Source organism: Agelaius tricolor, unplaced genomic scaffold (assembly GCF_023055355.1).
Source record: "Agelaius tricolor isolate 1412-34295 unplaced genomic scaffold, bAgeTri1.0.p SCAF_4, whole genome shotgun sequence".
NCBI classification, from domain to species: Eukaryota; Metazoa; Chordata; class Aves; order Passeriformes; family Icteridae; genus Agelaius; species Agelaius tricolor.
Genome location: NW_027269264.1, coordinates 33,889,505 through 33,911,364, shown reverse-complemented (window position 1 = coordinate 33,911,364; position 21,860 = coordinate 33,889,505). Strand labels below are relative to the sequence as shown.

The 21,860-nt window shown below is 41.3% G+C and overlaps 1 protein-coding gene across 4 annotated transcripts in view; it reads left to right on the top strand.

Moving 5' to 3' along the window:
- Positions 1-12,196: 12,196 nt before the first annotated feature.
- Positions 12,197-21,860, top strand: part of FAM169A (family with sequence similarity 169 member A) — a 39,040-nt gene continuing 29,376 nt past the window's right edge. For 3 of the 4 annotated variants that reach the window (XM_071425197.1, XM_071425195.1, XM_071425193.1), the window contains exon 1: positions 12,197-12,355. In XM_071425197.1, coding sequence (XP_071281298.1) covers positions 12,224-12,355 — 132 coding nt within the window. In that variant the 5' untranslated portion in view covers positions 12,197-12,223. Of the gene's footprint in view, positions 12,459-21,860 lie in introns of all 4 variants that reach the window. The other variant, XM_071425196.1, reaches the window with a different exon arrangement.

Here is a 21,860-nt window from a genome sequence, read left to right as displayed (position 1 = left end):
AAAAAGAAAAGCAAGCTGGGATATTTTGTTCTGGTCCACTCTAATACCAGTCTGGATGTCTGATTTTGCCTTTTTAAATTCTGGCATACAATTTCAGCAGGACATGACAGGAGACACTTCTTGTCCTAAACTGCTGCTTGTGTTCTCAGTGGCTTAATCCTCCAACTCCAGCAGCACCAGGAGGATATTGGGCATCCCATTGTGTATCAGTGCCCATTAAACAGGAATACAATACCAGAGCAGTCTGCTCCTCATTTATTATAGTACACAAGGGGTGTTGTAAGAGAAGATATTTTCACTGGGACTAATGAGCAGAGTTTTAATTGCAGTGGAACTAGGACAACAACTTTTCAATTGCAGCATAACTGACTGAGGTAAAATGAGGGTATTCTCCTCAGGTCATCCTGGGCCTTTTGAAATTATTGTCAATGTAGATACTAGTACTTGGTAACTGTACCATGGAATTGTTTGCTCAGTTCAACCTGTGGCAATTCTTTTTTTTATTTCAAATACAGCTTAACAAGTATATACTAATGCAAAATTTCTAGTAATTTATTTACCCTTTCTGGAAATGCCAGAGACTCTCAGAAATGCATGTAATGAGGAATCCTTTTTTCCCCATTAATTATTTTGTATTTGGGGTTCTTGTTCTTTTAATTTGAAACAAGAAGCCAAAATATCTCTCTCCAATTTGAGCCTGGGGTGAGATTTTATTATTATAAACAAAATAAAAACTCTTTGCAATGCAATTGTATTCAGATGACATCAAAACCTAGTAATGGAGAGGGTATATTGGGTAGTCCAACAGAGGTAGAGCCATTGCAGCTCCACACTGCCAGGCCCTTCCAAGACTACACACTCACATATTTATGATACTTTTATACTCAGATACTTGTATACAATACACACACATATATATACATATGCACATAGCTAGCCACATTGATGGAGTCAAACACAAAAATGCACTACTCACACAAACTGCACCGATGGCCTTGTACTGCTGCCTTCTCTGGCTCATCAGGATGAAGGTCAATTGATGGGAAACATATCTGTATGTTCAAACAAAATATAGATTGCTCCAATAGCTGAAATCCTCTCTAAATATTCCTGGATCCTTAGTTTACATGGTTACTGGCATGTCTGCACACACACTCCCTGTGCCTGCAGCTTTACTCATGGACATAAGCACACTATGGCTCCCCAAGTGTCACCTGGATTCTCTTGTCTCCAGCTGTCTCACACAGACACAGACACACAGACAGATAGAAACAGGTCTTTCAGTTGACCCCAACCCTTCCTTTCTGGCATGGCCTCCCAATGCCTACAGTGGCCAGCTTGCACACCTGCACCCATGCCAGTCCCTGGCACTGTGGATGGAAAGGATTCCCGTGACACATGGTCCCTGCTCCATCCTGATGAGCCAGAGAAGGAAACAGTGCAAGGCCATTGGTGCAGCTGGCCCTCAGACACCCATGTCTGCATGTGCACACAGAATAGACAGTCCTTCACCCAGGAAATTGCTTAGGAATGGATTTTAGTGGGAAGACAACACCACCTGAATGTGGTGACCAGGCACATGGCACAGCCAGAGAAGCAAGCAGAGCAGCAATGGACATGTTTGAATTGTCACTATGCCTTTTATCCTCTTATCCTTCCATTTCCCGTACCTGTTCCTCCCTAAAACATCTTGATCTCTTGCTTTCTCCCCTAACCAACCCTAACTCAGTATTAAATAATCCCCAAATACTCTTCCCAGTATCTTTATCATAGTTTATGGTTTATCTACAGCAGGCAGAAAAGCCTGATACAGCTGCTCACTCAGATGCCACCCTCCTCCTCCACTCTGACGCAGGAGAATCAGAATGGTACAAGTGAGAAAATGCAGGGACATAAGTAAAGACAATTTAGTAGGCAAAGCAAGAGCTGTGTGTACAAAAAAGCACAACAAGAAATCATTACTTTTCTACCTGGATAATGTAGCTGTCATTCTGTCATTTATATAAAGAATATAACATCAAAAATGAAAACTAATATAGCTCCTGGTCCTGCAGGAACATACACAAGTACTGAATTTCTTAACAGTGTTCAGTCTGAACAAGCAGAATGCTGAACAAGCAGAATGCTAAGTACTACCTACAAGTATAGGTAGTAATCCTATACTTGCTTCTAGTAATCAAGAAAGAGGTTGGGTGTTTTGTTTTCTGTTTTGTTTTGATTTGTTTTGTTTTGTTTTGTTATAAAGGTTGACTACATAACACCAATGACTAAAGATTATCTTTGTTTTAAGGAATATTCTCTAATTCCTTTGTTTGTAGACAAATTGAGGTTTAGGGCTCATGATCACAATTGCTTCTAAGAAGAACAGTTCTTGTAGATCACTCCTCCCAGAGACTTGAAATGTTTTCTTTGGCAGGTGTTAAGATCTGCCTTTGCCCAGGTGAGGAGGTTCTATTCAAAATATCTCAAATGTTTATCCTTTAAAAATGAAGACCTGAATTAAGGTTACAGGTATTGTAGCATTTTAAGGTAATACATGGTCAGAGTCACTTAGCCAACAGTTTCATTTTATTCTACATTTACATTTGTTCATCCTCTTGATTTTTCAGGATGAAAATCTCTTGTGTTTGGAAGTGTTCAAGGCTGTGCATAATTTGAAGATAATGGAACATGAAAGTACATTTGAGACTGGAGTTCAAGTGTCACTTTCAAGACTAGGTCACTCACCCCATAGCTCCTACCTACCTGTGCAGACTGCTTCTCAGGAAACCCCACAGGACACCTGACACTGAAGTATCCCTCTTCCTCACACAGAATGCTAGTTGATAGTGACTGCAAGAACTAAGACTTGAGATTTGTATATATTCACTTCAGAAACACACAGCAGAAGCATAGACATTCCCTCTGGAGTGTGAGAGTGTAGGCACAGCCACAGAGCAGTGAGAGCCAATGTCACCACTGTCCTGTGCATCAGGATGAACAGGCACACCCTCTGCACCAATGGGAGAATCAATGTATAGAAACATGGTGCGCAGGGAGAGCTGCAAGAGAATTTTAAAAGCAATTTTTGCTGTGAATTTGGGGAGTAAAAACTAATTTTTTTTTTTTCTGATAAAGTAGGTAAGGTCACTGAAGTGCTAACAAGTGAGCAAATTTATGTTTTGTAGCAATAAATATACATAGATAACCTGAGGGTGAAACCAAGAGTTTGATATTTTCCAGCTCTTTTATATTAAAAGTATGCTCTGTTAGAGCAATTGTTTTCATTCTTACCCATGTCAGACTTCTGCATCGCAATGCCTATTTCTGTATGGTAAAATTAAGTATAACAACTGAAAATTGCCTTTTATTTAGTTTTATTTCAATATTCTTTAAAAAATTTTCAAAAACCCGCACACAAACTTACCCATGTTAAAATCACCATATTAGGTGAGTGAAAAGAAGAGGTAGTGAGACATTGTTATCTTCAAAAACACGATGTAAGCTACATTCTTGCCACATGCGCAACCATCTATGGGTCTTCTGGTTCTGTTGAAGCTACAGGATAAATCCTGGCTTCGGGGTTATCATTTGACTGTGGTAATCTGTGTGCGGTATTTTAGGGCAAAGGCAATCCTTCATTTTTTCTTTTCTACCATAAAATGCTAATCCTCTCATAAGTGAATTTTATCAATGACCAGAAGATGGTTTCTGTTTAAAGAATTGACAGTCTCATGATAGGGAAGGAAATAATGGGGGTTTATGGGCTGACAGAAGCAGCATGAGGCAACAGGGACACAACTGTGTCTGACAAGGAGTGGCCAAGGCTATGAGTTGTTTGTCTTACCCATCTTCTATCAGGTGTTTGCGGCTACCACAGACAATAGATGCATTAAGAAAGGATTTGAAGGAAACCATGGGGAACTGATTTGGTATTTACAAAAAAAAAAAAAAATCATGTAAGTGCAAGGAAAATGTGTGAATTTCTGCAGAAGTTAGGGTAACAGCACCATAGTTTGGTTTGGGGTTTTTTTATGAAAAGGGTAACCCTACAGTCACCTTATTCAAACCGGGGTAAGGCTAGTGTCCTGGGGTGACTTTATGATGCTTGTATCCCCATTTGTCTGTTTATCCCAGAAATAAGTTTTGCACCTTTAAGACTGGTTCCAAGATCGAAGGGGGGGAGAGAAGAAGTGCGGAGTTGTGACCAGAATCTGCACCTGCTCCCCCACATCCTGCTCCTGGACTGTGTTGTCTGCAGACAGACAGACAGCTCTCCTCTGCTTTTTACTTAGTTTTTAGCTAGCTGAGGCAGAGAAGTTCCCTAGACTGTGGTTTCTCTTTTTATTGGAACTGTTCAAACCTGCTCTGGACTGAGCACCCAGCAGAGCACGGGCAGCTCGTACCTGTGGCCACTGGGCTGGGCCTGGACTGTGGCATTTCCAGTGCAAGCTACAGCCCACCAAGGGGACTTTCTGAGTTTGTCATCTCTTCAGATTGGCAAGAGGTTTTATTGTTTAATATTGTTCATTTCTTGTGCTGGTGAATGCTTTGCCTGTTAAATAAACAGGTTTTTTTCACTTTTCTCCAAATAAATATTTTCCCAAACCAGATGGGGAAAGGGCCACTTAAATCTGCTTTCTAGAATAACACCTTTGAAGGTTTTCTCCCAGATTTGACCTAAACCAGGACAGGTAGTTTCATAGGTAGTTGCTATAGATTATTTAAACCTGCATGAAGAATTGTTTGACATCAGCTTGCTCCTGTCATTGCTGCAGAATATTCTGAGCTGGAAAATGCCCTCAAGGATCATTGAGCCCAGGTCTTAAATGAATGACCCATACAGGGATTGAACCTTAGTGTTATTAACACCCTGCTCTAACCCTCTGAACTCAATCTGAATTTGTCACTCCATAGTGAGATAGGTTGACCTTGCTTACTTTAATGCTTTCTGCTCTTTACCATTTTAATAATGTATGGCAAATTAGATCCAAGTTTTTCAGCTTACTTTATTTTTTTCATTTTGTGTCTTTTCCCTGATTCTTCCCGTGTGTGCCCTGATAAGGGCCTCTAACTCTCAAGGACTGCAACTACTGAATGACTTGTTGACTTTCTCCTGCACAGAGCAGATGGGACTGCTGCCATATTTCATTTCACATGAGGAAAGCTGTGAGGGGCCCTAAGTCTTGCAGCCAGAAGGAACAGTAAGTCATGGGGCCAGCAAGAGGGCAGGAGCCACAAGGCCAGGTTTCAAATTAGGTGCATAATAAGACCTTTGTACTGGGAGAGTGGGGGAGTAGGGCATATAAATCCTGCAGAAGTCAGGCTGCTGATTGCAGGCAGTCCTAATTGGAAGATGTGGAGGATGAAATGAAAAAATGAACCTACATGTTTGAGTAAAAAAATTTGACCAGTCTTAGAATGGTAAAGACATTTTAAAGGCTTTGTGAAGTGTCTTCTCTTGGATTGCACTATGATGGAGCTCTCCTAGAGACACTGACAATTCCATGTGGCATCTTTCAAAACAGTCACAGGTCTTTGCATTATTAGTGCCCTCTTGCTATGAATAAGAGCTGTCCGGGTTAAAGGCCTGCACACTGTGCACATTAATGTGTTTGCCTTTGTGGCAGCCACACCTCTGACTGCAACACCAACGTGGTGCAAGAGGGAGTCTCTGTTGGTGACTTACAGTCCAGTTCCACTTGTGTGAGGTCAGAAGACTTCCAAATGTATAAAGTGACTCCTTAACACAAGATAAGGAAGAGCTGTCCAGATTTTATTCTCAGCTTCACAGTTTTTTTACAGGAGAAAGCTTTTTATTTGGCTCATTTAGAGAACTTTGGTTCACCTATAAATGCCGATTCTGTACTTGGGAAATAAGAAGCTTTTGTCCAGAAATGGAAGATGCAGACAAAAGTTTACGAAATAATTAAAAAATGCTTCAAAATTTTCACCTCCTGGTAAAACTTGTTAAAATCATGCAAAAACATTCTCATACTAGAAGACAGAATATGGAATCTTTGGGAGAATGGGGGCTAGGCAAAAATAAGGCCAGACTGGGAAAGCAAAACTCCTACAGTACTTGGAGGGAAAAGGGAGATTTCAGACTATGAAACTGGAAATTGAAAAGAAGTGTTAACTGAAGTACTGTTATTTCTATTGCATGCATTGGACAGTGAAACTTCCAAAGGCACATAAAAATCCTTTCTTGTATGAAATAAGGCTGACCAAAAAGGGAGATGTTTCTAGCCTTGCTAGAGGACTGTAAGAAGAGAGTGACAAACTTTGTAGTGTGATAGTGATTGTATTGGGTTTGTGTGGCAAGGATTTGGTAGGACGATGTTGCTTCTTTAGGAAGCTAAAAAAAGTTTCCCTCATGTCCAGCCGAGGCAGTTCTAGTTGGCTCCAAGATGCACCCACCAATGGCCAAAGTTGAGCAAAACTTGTTTAGCTGTAATCACAGTGCCTCTGTGATAGTGTATTTAAGAAAGAGTAACAGCATATATGTGAGGGGAGTGAGAAAATGTCAGAGGCTCTGCAGACACTGAGGACAGTGAAGAAGCAGGGAGAGGAGATGAATCTCATGCCTGGAGCTGAGATTCCCCTGCAGCCTGTGATGAAAACAATGGTGAGGTAGCCCATGGAGGTCCCAGGCAGAACACACAGCAGCCATTGGAGAACCCTAGAACAGAACATGCTGAAGCAGTTCATGAAGAACCCCAGTTCATGGGGAGGAGAAATTTGTGGAGAATTGCTCTCCCAAGTGTAGGACTCCACACTGGAGCAAAGAAAGAGTGGGAGGAGGAAGGAGAAGCAGAGACAATGCATGATAGACTGACAGCAACTCCGGTTCCATGTTCCCCTGTGAGACTCTGGGAAAGAAGGTAGAGAAATTGTGAGTGAAGTTGAGCTTGGGAAGAAGGGAGGGGAAGGGTAAAGGTGTTTTTAAGATCTATTCTAATTTCCTGTTATTCACCTGTGATATGCTTGTCAATCAACTAAATTAAATACCCCAATTTGAGCCTGTTTGTCCTTGACAGTGATTGGTGAGTGATCCCTCCCTGTCCTTATCTCAACCCACAAGTCTTTCATTATATTCTCTTTTCCCTGTACAGATAAGAAGGAGGAGTGGTAGAGTGGCTTGGTGAGAATGTGACAGCAGCCAAGATCAATCACATGGGTGGAAATATATCACCAATAAAGATGAAGAGATAACATCACTCCTTCTGGAATGAACACATCTGTGCAGATGCTGCATTTGTTCTTGCTGTGGAGGGTGGTGGGTGAGGATAAGGAAGAGAAAGGAGGGTAGTTGGACCTGACATAGCTGCTTGATGTGCTTTCAAAGAACTTGTTAGTAAAAGGAAGTTGCAGATGCATGCTTCTTTCTTTAAACCTTTCTTTCTTTCCACAAAATTTATTAATATCCCTAGGATTGCCATTTTCTGAGGATGAAAGGAAAGAAATACAAGTGGTCAGTAGCTATGATATCGCATGCTTTGTATGTTTGTTTTGTTATGCTTTGGTCTGTTACATAAATCTTGCCAAGAGCAGGGTTGTCCTTTTCCTACTGAAAGGTTGTCCTTTTCAGTTAGGGACTGAGTCATTAGCAATAAATGACTTGGCTGCCAAATCCTGCTAGCCCTACCTGTGTCCTTCAGCAGGAATATAGACATCAGAGCCACCCAGCAGTATCTGCCAATGATTCTTGTCTGACCCAGAATTTTGCATGTTAAATTCTTGATTTTTTCTATTGAGAAGTCTCATGATCATTAGCTGCAATGTCTATTAATTAATATATTTCTATGACTTTGTTTTGGGGTAGGGTGTTTGTTTGTTTGGGTTTTTTTTTGTTTTTTTTGTTTGGCTGGTTGGTTTGGTTTGGTTTTGGTTTTTGTGAGGGTAGTGAGACACTGGACCAGGCTGCCCAGGGAAGTTATTGATGCCCCATTTTCAAAATGCTCAAGGTCAAGGCAGACAGCTCTGGTTAATCTGGTCTGGTGGAAGATGTCCCTGCTCAAAGCAGAGGCAGTTGAACTAGATGATCTTTAAAGCTCCTTTCCAACCCAGAAAATTCTATGATTCTGTGTTTCCAAGCACCTGTGTCACTTGAATGAATGTTTGGAGTACAAGTCACAGGAGTTATGCTGAATGCATGTTCAGATGCATGTCTGGTAGCTACACTGGCACGCTCCTATTGGGCATGCTGCACAGTGTGCTTGCCATTTAGAAGACACTGTTCATGACTGTGGCTAATTCGAACCTGCTACCTTTCCTTTTAGTTGCTTTTACTGGAAAAACCTTTAGTCTGGAAGTCTCCTTAGGCAAGCTGCAGGCATCTTGTCACTAGAGATGAAAAATTAGCCTAGAAAAAACATCTGACAGTGAGATGTGCCAGACAATTTACTGGGGTTTCTTCCAGTCTGACATTCCTTGGAAGGTATCAATTGTGCTAAGATACCAGAGGCAGAAGTGTGAAAATACAGGGTAAGATGTAAGACCTTCCATGTCTACATCCATTCTCTTTTTAATGCAAAGGTTTGACAAACTTTTTAGTTGTGGGAGCATAACCTTCTTCTATATACTACCATGAATGTCATGGTGTATGGTCTTCCAGGTAAAAATTGCCATGGGAATCCAAAATGTTGAAAGAGATCCAAAGTCTCCTTGTGGCAGATGGGAATGTGTGTGTGTGTGTGTGTGTGTGTGTGTGTGTGTGATCTACAGCACATATATTCAGAGGATCATCCTAGCACTATGTACTGTAGTCTGTAAGGTCTCCACTGCACTTACTTAATGTTATTGGTGTGGGTACTTGTACTAGTGAGGTTTAACATGCTTCTAAAAATTTACTATATAAGCATGAGGGAAGGGAAGGGAGAGGGAGAGGGAGAGGGAGAGGGAGAGGGAGAGGGAGAGGGAGAGGGAGAAACCCCATTGAGATTAATTTGATAAAAGCACTAGTCTTAAACAAGAATCTTTTGTCAAGATCTCTGTAACTCTCACAACAGTAGAAAATACATTATTTATTTGAGGGGTTTGCATGGAGATTCTTCCAGATACAAGAGGTGGCATGATATAAATAATAATAGTTTAAAAACAAATTTACATGCAAATGTGTTTCTAAGCAATATTGGAGATGACCTGCAAAGGCAGTAATTTATTGGAGAATTTCTGCATGAATTAATTTTTTTGCCTTTTATTTCCTCTCCTGAAAGGTTTTATGAGAGGATTTTAATAGCATGTCCATATCTCAAACAACTGAGAAGGCAAATACTTTTATTAAATTACATTGTGCATGTCCAAGTCTCCTTTAAAATGTCTAGTAAATGACCATGGACAAAAAGTTTTTCTCCAAAGAAGTCCAAAGGTTCTTGGTTCTTTGATGAAACTGTTAACAACAATTCAGGTAGAAAACTACCACCAATTTCTATGTTCTTTCATTCATTTGTTGTGAAAGCAAAAAATACAGGAAGCAGAGGACCTTATTTTAGGAATTTCCTGCCAGGTTTAGTTCATAATCTTATTCCTTTAAGATATCTTATTTTGCATACTACATACTGCAGAACAATTTCCACTACATAATGCTGCACTAAAAAAGTTTTCCTTTGAAATGCAAGTGTAAAATATAATCAGTATTACTCTAACTAGGAGAGGAAATTAGGAGAGCATAAACATTGACCATTTTCTCTAGAAAAGAGAAACTTTGAGAGAGAGAACTTTGTCAAAGCTTGTCATAAATGGAGTTTTAAGATGACTGCTCATTCAAAAAAGTTCTGTTGATGCTTCATCCCAGCCCCTGACTTGTAATCTGTTTCAGCAAAGTTACATCATTTTAGTTTGATGGGTTCACCATGCCTGGATGCCAGGTGCCCACCAAAGCTGCTCTGTCTCTCCCTTTCTCATCTGGACAGGCAAGAAAAAGTATAACAAAAAGGCTTCTGAGTCAACATAAGGGCAGGGAGAGATCACTCACCTATTGCTGCTATGGGCCAAACAGATTCAAGTTTGAGGAAAATTAATTTGATTTATTAGCAATCCTGTCAGAGTAGGAAAATGAGAAATAACCCCAAATCTTAGATGGGTTGGCCACAACCCATTCCTTCTTCCCAAACTCAGCTTCACTCCTGATTTTCTCTACCTCCTCCACCCAAGCAGCACAGGGTGACAGGAATGGGGGTTGTGGTCAGTTCACCATATGCTGTCTCTACTGCTGTGTCATCAGGGGAAGGACTCCTCACACTTTTCCCTGCTCCAGCATGGGGCCCCTCTTAAGGAATACACTCCTCCCTGTTTTGCAGTATAAGCTCTTCCCATGGGTTTCTGTTCTTCAAAACCTGCCCCAGCGTGGGTTCCTTCCTTGAAGTGCAGTCCTTCAGGAGCAGACTGCCTCAGGCTGTGTTGTCCCTGGGATCACAAGCCCTGGTAGAAAACTTGCTCCAGCATGGGCTAGTCTCTCCACAGGTCCATAGATCCTGACAGAAGTCCACAGGTCATGGCAGAAGCTCCAACATGGGTTTACCATGGGATCACAGGCCTTCTTTGGGCATTCACCCGCTCCAGTGTGAGTGATCCACCACAGGTTTCAAGTGGATCTCATGTTCCACCATGGGCTGTAGGTCTTCACCACACGTGGCAGGGGAACATCTGCTCTGGTGCCTGTGGCACCTCCTCCACTCCTTCTTCACAGTCCTCAGTGTCTGCAGAGCTGTTTCTCACAGAATCACAGAATATGCTGAGTTGGAAGGGGCCCACAAGGACCATGGAGTCCAACTCCTGGCTCTGCACAGAACCATACCCAAGAGTCACACCATGTGCCTGAGGGCATTGTCCAAACCCTCCTTGAGCTCTATCAGATTTGTGCTATGACCACTACCCTGGGGACCCTCTTCCAGTCACCAACCAACCCTGGGTGAAGAACCAAATCCAACCTAATATCCAACCTAAACCTCCCCTGACACAACTCCAGGCCATTCCCTTGGGTCCTGCCATTCTTCACCACAGAGAAGAAAGCAGTGCCTGCCCCTCCTCTTCCCCTCATTAGGAAGCTGGTAACCACAATGAGGTCACACTTCAGTCTCTTCTCCAGGCTGAACAGACCAAGTGATGTCAGGTGTTACTTATAAGTCTTCCCCTAAAGGTCCTTCACCATCTTAGTTGCTCTCCTTTGGATGTTTTCTAATAGCTTTAGTCTTCTTCTCCCATATGTTTTCATTCCTCTCTTGGGCTGGAGGTGTGCAGGTTGTTTTCTCCCTTCTCAAATATATGACCCCTGAGGTGCTACCATAATCACTGATGGGCTCAGCGTTGGCCAGTGGCAGGTCCAACTTGGAGTCATCTGGCGGGGGCTCTGTCAGACACAGGGGAAGTTCCTGGCAGCTTATCAGAGTGCTCATTCCTGCAGCCTCCCCATGACCGAAACCTTGTTACACCAATCTAATACATTTGGACAAGCATATAATCATAAATACACCGAATACAGAGCTGTCTTTGGTAAATAACACTTAGAAGCCCTTGAAATGACTGCTGCCTCTGGGCAGTGACCCCAGTTTGGGCCCAGCCTCCTTTGTTCCATGGATGTTATCACAGATGTGCACCTACTACTTCTCATTCTCAGAACAAATCATCGTACCTATAAAACAAGGGTACATTTTACAGCCAGAGCCAAGGGCAAGTGCTGTCCTCTCACCAACTCCTTCATTTGATTTCGGTGTTCTTTGGTTTCCTGGCATACAGGTCTTCTTGGGGGTGGATACTCAGGTGCTGTGGCCAGTGGTGGTCAGTGCTGGGGAACAGGGATTAATGTTTCTGTTTAGAAAATAGGCTTCTGAGTAACTGAGTTTAATCAGCACCCCAATTTGGTAACAGGAGGAGGGGTGAGGGCTTGGGCTGGTCCACGGTGAGTTGATGGAAATGCGGAAGCAATCCTTACTGCCCGAGTCCATGAGGTCACCTTTCCTGCAAAGGGGATATTTCACCCCTAGCTTGTGGTGAGCTACCCAGCACCAGGAGACGATGCACGGCCTTTCTCCGTTCTCCTTGCGAGTACCACAGATCTCTGAGGCAGCTCCGGGCTCCCTCTGTATGCCAGGGCCCCAGGACAGGTGTCACCAGCCCAGCGGTGCTGAGCGATGGCGTGGGTACCCCGCCTGCCCGTGAGGCTGGCCGTGGCACACAGGGAGTAGTGCCGGGGTACCACACCCCGCCGCGGCCGGGGGGGCGATGCGGGGTCCCCGCAGCCGTCATGGCGGGCGGCGCGGGGCGAGCGGCGGCGGCTCCAGGCGTATCAGCGGGAGTGCGTCAGCGGCGAGGGGCGGGGAGGCCGCCGGGGGAGATGATATCAGGCGCCGGGCAGCAGGACCGGGCGAAGCCGGAGGTGAGTGGGGGTGTGCCGTGAACGCTGTTAGGGAGCCCGGCCGCCTCCGCCTCCTTCTCCGTTTATCCCCGCGCCGCCGCGGCAGGCTGCCCGGCCGGCTGAGGTGAGGCGCGGCGGGGTGTCGCGGTGACCTGCCGAGGCGTCCCGCATCTCCGCAGCCTAGCCGGGCCCGGCGGGCAGGGCGCGGGGGGCGCTCGGCGGCGGCCCGGGGGCGCTCGGCGGGAGGCGATGGGCGGGCTGGGCTGGCCGCTGCCCGCGGCCCCTCGTCCGCCGCGGGCTCCAGGTGTCCGTCCGCATCCCCGCCCGCGCCGCAGCCGCCGCCCCCCGGGCGCGCTCTCCCGCCCCGGGGCAGTGCCCGACCCCGCCGCTGCCATCGCGGGCGGGCAGGGCCGCGCCGGGCCGGCGGGCGGTGGGCGGAGGCGGCTCGGCCGCGCAGTGGGACCGGCCCGGCTCCCCCGCGGCGGGCGCTGGCCGAGCTCGACCCCCCGAGCTTCCCCCGGCCTTGGCGGAGCTTGCGGCACGCCGAGTTCGGTGTGAGTTCTGGCCCAGGCCATTCCGTGTTGGCCAGGACCAGCCATCTTTTGTGGGGTCTTCTATTGTAGCGTTGAAATTTACATGTTATAGCCACGCACACGTGTAAGAGCCATTTATACATCTATACGCCTCTACGCATGTATGAAAACAGTAATTGCAATGCTACAGTTGCTGTCTCCCACAAAGATGGCTGTGTGTACGTGTGCAAATACATGTGGACACACGCAATTGCACACACGCACACACTCTTCTGTTTTCCTACGTATGATGTGTAAGTCTTCTGCAATTTTATTTTGAGGTAGGGTTGGTTCATTCCTCTTAAAACATAGGGAAGCATCTTGCCTAAGATATCCATTGACGTAGCACTGCTATCCTGCTTATGATTGTTAAATGCAGCCTGAGAAAGTGGATTGCACTGAGAGCTAGAGCAAAAGGTTTTACTAGCATTAATGGAAAACAAAATATATTAACTCACCAATTTAATACATGTATTAATGCTCTATTTAGAAGAAAAGATTATCTAAAAAATTATCTTTCATTTCTTCTGAGCTGTGGAGTTTTCAGTTATTAATAGTCAGAAATTTAGAAACATAACCTTTGGTGTGGAGACACTGTTCAGCTGATACTTGCTTTTTTGTGTACATGCAACACAGGAGGAGGGAACTCTTTTCTTGTTCTGCATAATTGCATTTACTCATTTTATACATTGGGCTGTACCATTGGTCATAGCCTAGTACAAAGCTCACCAGTTTGTATGGGGAATAAGTATTGTGTCAGAGTGATCATTATAATAAAATCAGTGCTGCCTCACTGGAGGACCTATAAAAGATTGCTGCAGATTAGAGTGACCGTGGTTTTCCTCCTCCTTCAAACTCTATAGGAACTGAGTGCATCTGTTTCTTCAACCACATTGGTACCTCTTCTTGTTTAATTGACCTCCTCTAGGTCCAAAGAACTTCTTGTTTTTTCTCTTGGTGGCTAGTGAAAAAAACATTCATCACCTATTTCATAGTGGAAAAATGTTAGGGCAGAGAGTGGTTTATAAAATTAATGTTCAAATTCAAGTGTTATTAATGTCAGCGAGCATCTCAATTTCAACACTGTTTTTTAAGAGCCGCTAATATAGGCAGGTTTTAAATCCTTTCCTTGTTTCTCCTTCTCCAGTCTGATGTTCGTTATAATTTTCTTTATGCAGAATCAAATGTTTTACAATGTCTTTCTTTCCTGTTGTGCAGGATGAGTAATTAAGATGGGATTCTACTGTACGTTTACAATATCTCTTTAGCAGTGCGTGATCCAGAACTCTTTTTGGAGTGTTACATAACTAGACACTTTACAAAATGAATTGGAAAATACTCAATTTATTCAGTATGCACATCAAGGTAGATAATATTTCTTTGATTTAATAATAAAAAAGGTGGAGGTTTATGTGTTTGTGCAGGGTTTTTTTCCTTTTTTAATCTCTGTTAGTGTTGTAAAGATAATACCATTCAAAATTATCTTAAAGCTCTTCTTATCCGCAATTCATATTAGCAAAAATTTGTTTTAAATAGTTGTACTTGCATATCTAGTCCAGTGCAGAGTCTTTGCCAGTGAAAGACAGAGGAACTTCATTTCTGTACTAAGGCTAACACTTATTAATGCTTTTTTCTTTTTCCCTGTGTTTGATGCAAAATCACTAAAGGACAAACATGAGATTTGATGATTCTAGAGAAATTTATCAGAGTAGAAGTGTTCTTCCATTGTTTTACGTTCTTAGATATGATAAGATTTGATATCAGTCTGTATTTTCTGTCAAGCAATGAATATCAAGTAGTGGTGATCATTTAAAGCTGTTGCCAATTATGTTTCTAAACTGCAAGTATAAATGTGGCATTAGAGCTGAAGTGATGTCTACTAAGGCTTATTTTCACATGGGCATTCCTTAAATATTTTTCCATGCAAAATACCAGCTTCTTGTTTCCTCGCAGATAAATACTTTACTCCTGACTCTCAAGGTTGTAGCTTATCCATCACATTGTATCAACTATACATTCCAGAAAGCCACTGTCATCTTTTTGTCTGTGAATGTTTGGGGCCGCAGTGGTAGAGGTGTGCACTTTGGAACTGCTTTTGTCAGTCAATGTCTCTCGGGTAATCATTTTGTAAGCTGTTGAAAAACAACAAAAATAATTTTCTTACAATAGAAACAGATTAAAAAAAAAAAATTATTCAATCAAAATTCAACCCTCCTCTCAAACGTATGCTTCCAGGTGGTGCAGCATGGATTAAACAAGTCTGAGTGGAAAAGCCTGCTCTTATGTATTTCCTCTACTGCATTGTTTTAAACATAACCAAAATGGCATAAGCAGTGTCTTTGTAGCTATTCTCTCGTACTCTTGCAGTTTTGTCTGCTATTGCTGATTTTTTTTCCCTGAACAATGGGATGTGACAGCATATATTTATTTAATCATTATAAATTTAGTTGGTGTTCTCTAGTGACTCTGAGATTTCAGAGAAGCTTTTAAATAGCTTGCTAAAATATGTAAAAAATCCTGTCCCAAAAGAGTCATGAGCTTTCAAATCTTTACTAAAATCCCAATAAAATTAGTGAGAACTATCAGGACTAGCATATCTGTTTCTTTGCCTTCAAAGTGAACTGGAAAACCTACTATTGTTTTGAATGATAAGTCTGTAAGTTCCGAATGATTCCTTGAATTGAAAATCTAGGAAAATCCATTTCTCTGAATTGTATACTGAACTGTATGTTGTACAGTTATTGAAAGTAATAGTTATGATTTTTGTTTTGTTTTCAAATCTGAGCTGTCTCTCTCTTTGTCTTTTTTTTTTTTTTGTGCACATTAACATTTTGTGTCAGAATACTGTAGGACAGGGCATCTCTGTAATTACATCTCTTGCCACTGCTTATAATTAGAAATTTTTTATGGACCAGGATGAATTGAATTCACTGTTATCCTTTCTTCTAAGCTTCATCAAAACATGTAAAATAAAGGTGGTTAATTAGGTTTCTTTAATTCTGTGGATTACTGAAGGGGAAGAATAATCAGTAAAGGTGTGGTCTCTGCCGAATCAGTAGCCCCTGAGGCAGTGCTAGAAGAATACACCCAGCTCAGAAGTTCTGGTGCGGCAGTGGCTGTGAGCCTGCAGCAGCACCAGCCTTTCCCCAGCACGGAGAATCGGTGAACTTCGAATGGTATGAAATGCTGTCTTCACCCTAACTGCCTTCGTGCTCCTAAAACACCAGGTGTAAAAATGTGAAGTGTGCTTAAGTTAGCGAGTGCTTTGCTGGAAGACCAGTTTTTGTCTAGCTCTTTTGCAGCCAGCATATTCTGCAAATAGAAATGTTTCCTAGGTTGAATAATACTTCTCACAGCTGTTGTAGAGTTAGGCAGCAGTAACCATAACTGGGGAATTTGAGTAATTTGTGAGTTGATAATGATAAAATAGTGGGGGATTTTAACAGTAGCAATGTAAATGTTACTACAGTGCAGCACAGACAACTTTATAGGATTTTAAAATGTTGGAATAATTTATTTCTTTTGATACCTCAACACTGGGAGTTTATGTTGTCAACATTTAGTCTGAAGCTGCAGAGAGGAGTTTTTTGAAGGAGCAGGAGATAATAAGCTGATTCCTGGCAACTCCTTCTTAAGCTGAGCACTAATTTAAGGTAGTATAATGTGTCAGCAGTATGAATACTTTTTTCTAGTAATACTAGTACTTTTTGTTGTGAGGGGTTTTTTGTTGGGTTGGGGGGTTTTGTTTGCTTTTTAACAAAGTACAGTAAGGTGGTATGTTCAGAAGTATGAGTAGCTTACTTACGTTATCCAAACCCACCACTAACAATCAAGCAATGTCTGCATTTCCAGAGAAGGCAAGTAACTGAAGCTTTTAAAACAGTTTGTTCATTAGTTTTTATTTTCAAAAATTCAAGTACGCCTGTAACAGGATAGCCTAGGTACTAGAAGATATAGCTTAAAAGTTCCAGTCTTACAAGCATGTATTACAGTGAGAAGCAGGGGAAGTGCAGTGTGCTGACAGAAGTTTGTGAGTTCTTGGAATGTCAGGATGATTGCTGATGGTGATGAGGACAGATGACACCAGGGAGAAGGTTGTGTGTGAATTCCTTTCTGCTATTAGAGACATTCTTGCTAAAGTTTGCAGACATAGATCTTGAGTCCTGTAGTAACATGTTTAGTGATACCTTGTGGATTCACATTAATGGATGGGTTTTTATAACATGGCTGTCATGGGTAGAACAAAACCAGCAGTGGCTATATCCAGACAATTGTGGGAAACAAAAATTAACCATCCACAAGTATAAGACTACTGAAATAAAAGGCAAACACACAACTGCTCAGGAATCAATCTACTAAGAATTTTGTTAAATATTTGTTTGGATGACAAGGAAGTATGAATACTGGGGAGAAGAGGTTCATTTTGAGGAAGAGAGACGTAAGTCAGTTGATTCTGTCAGTCAGAACAGATTCTTGATTCTGATTTTGGGAATGAAATATTCTTTTTGATGTTTTATTCTTCCTTTGTTATGGGAGCAGGATTTCTACACAAACAAATACCAGACCTTCCTAACCTTTTTTTTTCCTACTAGCTAGAGCAGCTTACAAGATGTCTGACTCTTTCCTAGCTTTTTAATTGTATTGATATGAGGCTTGCATATTATTTTACTTGTTTATTTTTCAGAGGACATGGTTTACTTCTAATTTTCCAGTTTTAGTCCACGTGTGCCTTTTTTCCATCCTTCTGAAGATGGGATGAAGAAGATAAACACAGTCGCTGCTGACTACAACTGACAGAGCTAGACAGAGACAGTCAGTTTTTGTGGCCTTTGTAAAGCTGAGGAAGTAAAGGTGCTGTTTTGTATGGACATATGGGGCCGCTTACAGCTATTACTGTTTTTGTGAGAATTGTCTCTGTCACCTGGGATGATAACTTGTAATATCTTCCTAACATGACTGGGCTCAGACTGGGACTCAGTAATGACTCCCTATCTGGTCTGTGACCCAAGCATGTTGTCTAAAAGCCTTTGTTTTTAGACAAAAATGTTTTTGTTGTGTTACAATCTTGACATATGATTTTCACCTTAGCTTTCCTTTGAGAAAGGCAAGGTAAAATTCTTTCTAATTATCTGTGTCTCTAGTTATTTTGAAGCGATCCCACACTGTTTTGGTAAGTCCACAAACTACTTTGTGTGCATGCCTGTGAAGTTCATCACTTTGTTGTAGTTTATCATTTGTTGTGCAAAGAAACTGAAAAACTTGCTATGATTGGACACTGAGCACAAGTAGCAGGTAAAATTCAGAACTTGCTCATTTGAAACAGTAGTTTTTTAGGCATCTGTCATCTTCTGAAGATAATTGTAGTATCTTCAAAATACTAGAGTTGGATCAAGAATTTGGAGATAGCTGCCTATTCACTTTCTGGGAAAAATAGAAATTTTTAATCTATGATGAGGTTTAAATACTTGCTGCTCCAAATGTGTTATATTTACTGTCTTACTGCTTTCAGAATTCTGATGCTCAGGCAGTTGTAAATGGCCCATAGGGCCATACAATGAGAGTCTGGAACATCTCTGGTTTGCAAGGAAGTTTTATGGTTGGCTGACAAGGATCTCTTGTTGCAGCCTTGTTTATTTGCAATTCTGTGTCCAGGAACATCTCATGTTAATTCCTATTCCCCTTTCTGCATTTTCATTTGAATCCCCTGCAAAACCAAGGCAGTTGCTGCTTTCTTAGTTGTATGCTGTTTTCTTAGTTGTACGTTTCCTGCTGCAAATGACATTAAAAAGCAGGCAAAACCAGCAAAACCACCTACAGATAATTTAAACAAGAAAAAAGAGATTGCATACTACTTAACTGTTGAATTTTCCTACAGCTTGTCTGCTGAAAGCCAGACTTCATGTGGCATAGTTGTAGTTCAGACAACTGTTTTAGTAACTCCTTGGATATGGAGACTGTGATTGCAAAGATTAATCACCTGCTCCTCGTTGTTAGTAGCCATAGGCACCATCACTTGAATTTCCATGTGGAATATTCTCGAAACAGCCACAGAGAGTTGCTGTTATTTGGCTGATGAGAAGTAACTCATTAGACTTTGCTAACATATACCTATGATTGCTAATCTAATCTGTGCAGCTTTGACGTCTGCCCCAGTTGTGGGGATAGGGGATAGGACAGTGCAGCCAAGCATTTTAAAAATAGATGCAAATGTGGACATAGGGTGACTGCAACTCCAGTCTCACTGTGGTGTTAGATTAGTGATGTTAGGTTTGATAGTCCACCAGCTGTCTACCCAGATTTGGTGGGTTTTATTGTCCCTTTCTTTTTTTTTCCCTAAGGGTGTTAGAAAAAGAGCTTTCTTTATTGTCCTTATCTCTGAAATCACTAGATGTATTTATGAGATGGCCCTTGTAAACCAGTGGGATAACGTTAGAGAAGGATATGAAGGTTTGAAAATGGAAGGAGTTGCCAAGAAATGCAGGTTCCAAGTGGGAGTAAGAGATAATCTTTTGATATCAAGCAGCAAATTAAGCTTCAGAATGTTGCCTTGTTAGGTTCCTGGAGAAGCAGGAGGTAAACCTATGGAAATTATAGCACATGAGCAGGAGTAAGAGTAGTGTGGCTGTGTATGTTCCAGGTGGCCCATCAACCACCTGTGGAGAGAGGCTGTGGGGGCTCTAAGTGATGAGTGCTATAAGAAGGTCATCAAGGTCTTTAGGAGCAGATGGTGTAAGGCCTAAACTGCAGAAGCAAAACTGGAGAGTACTGAGGGTGGAGCTGGAGAACTGCACACCAACAGCTTCAAACTGCTACGGCATGGAAGGGAGAAATAGTAGTGACCAGAGAGGAAAGGTGGGTCATTAGGGGTATCTGTGGAGTTTGGTGTTTTTTTCCTAGCCCCTAAACAGGTTTGTCATGTAGTGAAGAAAAGGTAAAGGAAAGTGGGAAATTAGAAAGAAGAGTGAGTGCTGAGCAGTGGAAATATCAGATATATGTCAGAGAGAGGCAGATTAATGAAGTAATAATCCCACCTGGCTGTATCTTTCTGTCTTGTTAATTATACATGTTAATTATTTTCAATGATTAGAATGGTTTTAATTTTATGTATGGATATAGTCACGTTGAATTGGAGAGGGGAGGCATGAGAGGTTTCTTTAAGAAAAACTAGTTTTCCAAATTTATTAATTGTGTTTATTTTGATCAGTCTCAAACACAGAATTTTAATTTAGCATATGTCTGGCACATTTTCATTGTAGGAAACATTTGTGCACATTAGTTTCTAAAACTCCCTACTAAAGGAAGTGTTCTTCAAAAAACCAGACAATCTCATTAAAATGTGAGACTGTAGAAAAATGTAAATAACAGGTCAGTAATTTGTATACCTAAGTAGCTTGTATACTTAGTTGTTGATTAAATAAGCGATCTAATATATTATCTAATTTAAATCACCTGAGTAAAATGCCAGTGGTGTTACACAGGTGGCTAATTTGGCATATGACTAAGAACCTTACCTGCCTAAGGTGGGTTTGAGAGAGAAGTTGCATGTCTTCTTGTGATACTACCCTGTCTCCTTTAATTAAAGAAATCAGACGCAAGATTTTTTGTTACTTTGTTTTTGGTTTGTTTTGTGGGGTTTTTTTGGGTTTTTTTGGGGTTTTTTGTTTGTTTGTTTTTTGGGTTTTTTTGTTTGTTTTTTGGTTTTTTGGTTTTTGTTTTTGTTTTGTTTTTGTTGTTGTTGGGTTTTTTTGTTTTTAATGTGGAGGACTCTTCCTCTTTCTGTCCTTGTTCATGTTTCATCTGACAAGAAAGTGCTCAAGCCCAGCACTTAGAACTTCTGACAATAATTCTTGCTGGGGAATTGAGTCCTGTATGTAGATTTCATAATTCTGTGCTACACATGTAAGTTACATTGTGTGGCTAATTGATGAATGGAAAGGATTTGCTCTTTTTGTTTGTTTATTTGTGTTCAGATCAACAGCTTTGATTTGTGTGTCTGATAGAAAACCAGAGTTGCATAAGCTGCTTCAGGGAGATTATGGGTAATGTGGCTGGCATATTAATCCAGAGATCCTGGTTGATGTTGACAGCAATTTCTAGACACTGCCGTGTGTTTCCTTAAGAACTTTCAATATGTGATTTTGCTGGGTATGAATAGATACTGTTTGGGGTTTATGTTACTATAAACCAAACAAAAAACCAAAAAAATCTTATTTTGTCTTTAAAGAAAAAAAAAAAAGAAACCAGTGCAAAACTATCTGAACTGTCAAGAACTTGTATTTATTAGCTTATATTCTCAAAAAATGTGAAAAAAAGCTATACTGCAGGGAAATATGCCTTAGTGCTAATGTGTGGATCATGGTTTGAAGACTTGTTGTCCAACCCCCAAATTTGTGATTTAAACCCCAAGAAAACCTACCTCTAAATAAGTAGTTATTTGAGTGAGAAAGACTTGAGTTGTCTATTCAATGTGGCAGATCAGTGTATTATTGTTGCTGCTTCAAGCTGGTGCAGTTTTCAAGAAATCCTAATAAAAATTCTGTTGTTTAAAATTTTAACACCTCTTCCCTAAAATGTGTTCCTTTTCCTACAGCCAATGTACATAACATTACAGATTAAAATTAATAGAGTTTTAAGAAATGGGAATGTTTATAAAACTCAAAATCTGTGTTACAATAGTGGTCTAAATAGGTAATTATGAGACAGGTTTTCTCTATGTATTTCAATTATGTTGGCTCATGATAAACCAACTACGTACTCTCTTAGACATACTTAAATGACTAATTATCTTAGCACAGGTTTAAAATTTACTTATTTTTATAATAGAAAATTATGAACTTTTAAACATAAGTATTTCAGAGACTCTATTTATAGAAATAAAAAAAAATTACTTTAAAACAACTTATCTCAGTTTAAAGTATTTGTTGTTGAACAAAGAAGAAACAACATTAAAATGG